Raw genomic sequence first — 4428 nt, forward strand, 5'->3', positions numbered from 1 at the left:
TGCCAGCAATTTTTGTGATTTGTAGCCATCAAATAGCTATCAATGATGGTTTTAATGGTGTGAGATTGGTGTAAAATTTTATCTAATAACTCACTTTTCTTTATTGGTTACATACTAACCAAAATTTAACAAAATTGCTGGGACTTTTCATTTTTTCGGAAGAAAAGGAGTGAACACCCAACCCGGTCCCTGTCCTTTTACTCGATGGACATCACGGCCCTTGTCCAAAAAAAAGAGACATATCGGTCCCTATCCCATACTTTTGTGGGACTTCCCGGTCCTTCCGTCATCTCCCCTGACCAAAACAGACAAAACTTGCCTATGTGTCAGTTAACGTTGCTGAGTTGGAGGTTAATAGTCTGTTAAGTTCCACGTGGCCATTGAGTAATGGACAGGGGTCGATTTGTCCCCCTTTGGTGACCTAAAACTACGTCGTTTTAGTGGTCATTAACGTTGCTATTAGGGAATGGTAAGGGGTCGTTTTGTCCCACTCTAGAAACCAAAAACGAGGTCGTTTTTAGTCTTCACTGAAACACAATGGTTTGAAATTGATTCGACATTGCTAATCTCTCACTCTTCTCCCAACCCAAATACGAACCCTAGGAGACCATGATTGGTAATGGAGAGCGTTGTTCATCATCAAACCCACGAAGCAGAGACGATGTAGGCTGGGGCCTAAATTCTGGTGGGAGTGCTGGAGCTCCGAGGAAGAAGAAATGGGTTGCCCCAATTTGTTATTGTGGTTCTCATGCAATATTGTTCATGTCAGGGACGGTGAAGAATCCAGACAGATTATTCTTTCGCTGCCCAAAATTCAAGGTAGTTTTTGAGGGTTTAGCTAATTTTTTGTTTTTAATTTCTATTCCATAGATGATAACAAATGTTAAACTTTTTTGTAGACTGGAAAATGGCATTGCAACTTCTTTGCATGGCTAGATGATTATGTATCTTCATGTGGTGAGGATGGTAACATGGCTGTGTCATTTGGTGCATCAAAGCAGAAGCAGAATCGATTGGAAGGCCATGGTTATGTGTTGGATAACAAAGTTAATGAGTTGGAGGAAAGATTAATTGGTTTGGAGGATCAGTTAGATTACTACAAACTGAAAATGGGTGAAAGTAGATGTATTAGGTATGGGTTTAATTTGTTAGCATTTCTGGGTGGGGTTGTAATTGCAAGCCCTTCTGGAGCTACAGCAGTTGTTTTTTTCTCTCCTTTTGGTAGTTTCTTCTTATCTTTCTTAGCTTTTTCCTAACAATGATAACAACAGCACGAACAAGAGTTAAATACATATAACAAAGGCTATTCAACTAGGACAAAACTAACGAAACAACCTTATGGTTCACACCAACTCCAGCCACATTAGTGGCCTCATTGCAGTTTCCATGTCCTCCTTCCTGCTATCATATACAACAAATGAACATTACCAAATTTTTTTTTAGCCAACTAAACCCCCGACTAAAATAAATTGAGACAGTTAAACCCCTAACCACTTAACTTTAAAGACAAATCGATCCCTACTTAGTTCCATACCTGCAGATTGGTTGTGTTCTTAGAGACATCAGCTCTAACTGAGTTAGACTTCTTCTTCGCTCCATTTGCCCTCCTTTCTTTTTTGGTCATTGGTTTCCAGTTTGGATCCATTGCAGGATTGGTGCATGTTTTATAGTAGTGTCCTTTCTGGCCACATTTGTTACAAGTGACTTCAAATGTTTTCTTTGCCTTGTTGGGATTTATCTCAGTTTCCACTGGATCGATTCTTCTCTTTACCTTTGGTCGATGTGCTGGTCGTTTAATTGGTGGAGGCAATGGCCTTGGGGCATCAGTGGGCTCCCAATACTCCTCACTATTTACAGGCTTCATTGTGTGGGCGTAAGTAGCTCTGATTGAGTCCATTGTTAGCCACGTGTGCACAAAGTCTTCAGGGTTCACACCAATTTTGTACATCGCTGCTACTGCATGTCTACAAGGCATGCCTGAAAATAGTACTCAGTTAGATGCATATTAAGATAAAGTCACAAATATATTTTAACACTAACCATGACCATACCAGTTAACTGCCAAACGTTGCAGGTGCAGGTCCTTTGTGCAAGGTTAACCCCAACCTTGTGTCCTTGCCTATGAACCTCAAAGAGGACTCTATCACTATCACCTGCCCAAATAGCTCTCCACTTACTTGCTTTAGGCTTGATGAATTCTTCCAACCTTTTGTGCTGAACTGGGGCTAGTTTTCCAGTATGATTTTCTAATTTCTTCTTGTGTAGGGCCATCTTCCTCATGACATAACACCTCAGATCATCTATCATTGTTAGTATGGGTCTTCCTCTATACTCAACTATTTTCGCGTTCCACACCTCGCACATATTGTTTGTGATGTTGTCTACTTTCGGTCCATGGCTGAAATAAGCTTTTGCCCACACAGCTGGATCAAACCTTTGTAGGTATTCCCATGCTCCCTGATTGATATTTTTCAGTTTCTCCATTGAGGCTTTAAATTTCTGGATAGTTGTCTGCCTAGCACATTCCCATACAAGCTGCTTTGTCTGCTGATCCTTGAAGTGTTTGATAAAGTTCTTCCAAATGTGAAGTACACAATTCCTATGATGTGCGTTAGGCATGACCTCCTTCATTGCCAACTCCAGCCCCTGTTCTCAATACAGTCCAATCCAATTCATACTCAAAAACTGGAAGTTCTAACAACGAATCTAAGTCAATAAAAGTACATATAAATGAAAATTAAGTCAATAAATATTACCTTTTGTTGATCTGAGATAAAGTTCCACCCATGTTGCCCAACAGCTCCCAAGTCTTCAGCCAACAGAGTCAGGAACCACTTCCAAGTGTCCTTGCACTCATCAACTTGATGAAGAATCACTCAAACCAACATTTTCACCTGCCAAGCCATCACCTACCACCTCTGGCATATCTATAGGATGGTCAAAATAAATGTAAAACTCCTCACTGTTCCTGTTCTTGAGTTTGTTCTCCCTCATCTCATTAATCTCATGATCACCCTTAATGGGATGAAGCCCAGCTTCCATGTCAGAGGCCAATATGTCATACCAATACATCTCCTTATACTCAACATAACCCAACTCTTTAAATAAAACAACCAAATCGAAAAAATTCACATAATCCAAATCCATTGGTGGGAACCTCTTCACTTTACCATCCACATAACTCATATATCCCCCACTGTCTCTCACAAACTTCCCCTCGTGATGAAACACGGGAACAGCAAAATATTCAGACATTTGTAGTATAACATAATACATACATTAAAGCAGAAACTAGCATACAAATTAAATTTGACTCCATTTCAATTTCACTTTTAAATTAGAAACCCTAATTCATTTTCTAACTCCACTGACATTGTTTACTATTTCTATTCTTCCTGGACCACAGAAACAATGTACATGCCAAAGTATGGGGGACTTACTGAAAATGACAACACACATTTGAAAAGGCAATGGAAGGATCACACTAACCTGGCACGTCGCAAACGCCGTGCAATCTCCGTCCAAGCTTCAATCAAGCGCCATCAACACCAATATGTGGAGGTCAGTCAGCAACTTTGTCAGCAACACTGTCAGCACGTCGCTCCAACTTCAACAGGTCAATGATCACTACAAGGGGATGACTCTTGCTCTACTAGGGTTTTCTGGTAATTATCAGAGCAACACAATGGGCTTATATGGAAACCCCAACATCACGTTCCCTTATTCAATCAAAACGCAACGTTAATGACCACTAAAACGACGTAGTTTTAGGTCACCAAAGGGAGACAAATCGACCCCTGTCCATTACTCAATGGCCACGTGGAACTTAACAGACTATTAACCTCCAACTCAGCAACGTTAACTGACACGTAGGCAAGTTTCGTCTGTTTTGGTCAGGGGAGATGACGGAAGGACCGGGAAGTCTCACAAAAGTATGGGATAGGGACCGATATGTCTCTTTTTTTTGGACAAGGGCCGTGATGTCCATCGAGTAAAAGGACAGGGACCGGGTTGGGTGTTCACTCGAAGAAAAGCAAATTGGGAGATTTTAGAGCGGTAGCAGTATAAAAATTAAAGAGGGATCGAAGAGGGCACAATAAATGTGTATTTAATGTTACACTTCCTAGACACCCAAAAGAATGTTACACTTCCTAGTTCGTGACTATTATCCCTCTTGCTAGAACCTAGCTAGAACGTGTTCATCAATCAGCATACGGACTTTGGAAGCTAAGCAATTAAAGAAACCGCGTTATAGTGGGAAAAATGATGTCCCAAAAAGAAATTATTGTCATCCTAATAATTGTATGGATATACTTTTGGTGTGAAAATTTTCCAACCTTTGCTTTGTCGGTACGAAAGAATTTTGGATAAAATGGTAATAAAAATATTCACACGATGATATTATTTTTATATGAAAATAATATTATA

The 4428-nt window shown here is 40.2% G+C and overlaps 1 protein-coding gene across 1 annotated transcript; it reads right to left on the reverse strand.

The window, feature by feature from the left end:
- On the reverse strand, window positions 1097-3255 carry LOC110265115. Its single transcript, XM_021107902.1, has 6 exons — window positions 2964-3255; window positions 2757-2860; window positions 2052-2646; window positions 1535-1977; window positions 1336-1401; window positions 1097-1252 (listed from the first exon to the last, which is right to left on the reverse strand). The coding sequence occupies exons 1-6, from the start codon at window positions 3253-3255 to the stop codon at window positions 1097-1099; spliced, it is 1656 nt and encodes a 551-aa protein (XP_020963561.1).

Source organism: Arachis ipaensis, chromosome B07 (genome assembly GCF_000816755.2).
Source record: "Arachis ipaensis cultivar K30076 chromosome B07, Araip1.1, whole genome shotgun sequence".
Taxonomy (NCBI): Eukaryota; Viridiplantae; Streptophyta; class Magnoliopsida; order Fabales; family Fabaceae; genus Arachis; species Arachis ipaensis.

Coding starts and splice junctions, on each gene's coding strand:
- LOC110265115 (XM_021107902.1), bottom strand. CDS start 3,255: ATGTCTGAATATTTTGCTGTTCCCGTGTTTCATCACGAGGGGAAGTTT. Junction 2,647..2,756: donor TTATCTCAGATCAACAAAAG/GTAATATTTATT, acceptor TATTGAGAACAG/GGGCTGGAGTTGGCAATGAA. Junction 1,253..1,335: donor GAGTTGGTGTGAACCATAAG/GTTGTTTCGTTA, acceptor TATCATTGTTAG/GAAAAAGCTAAGAAAGATAA.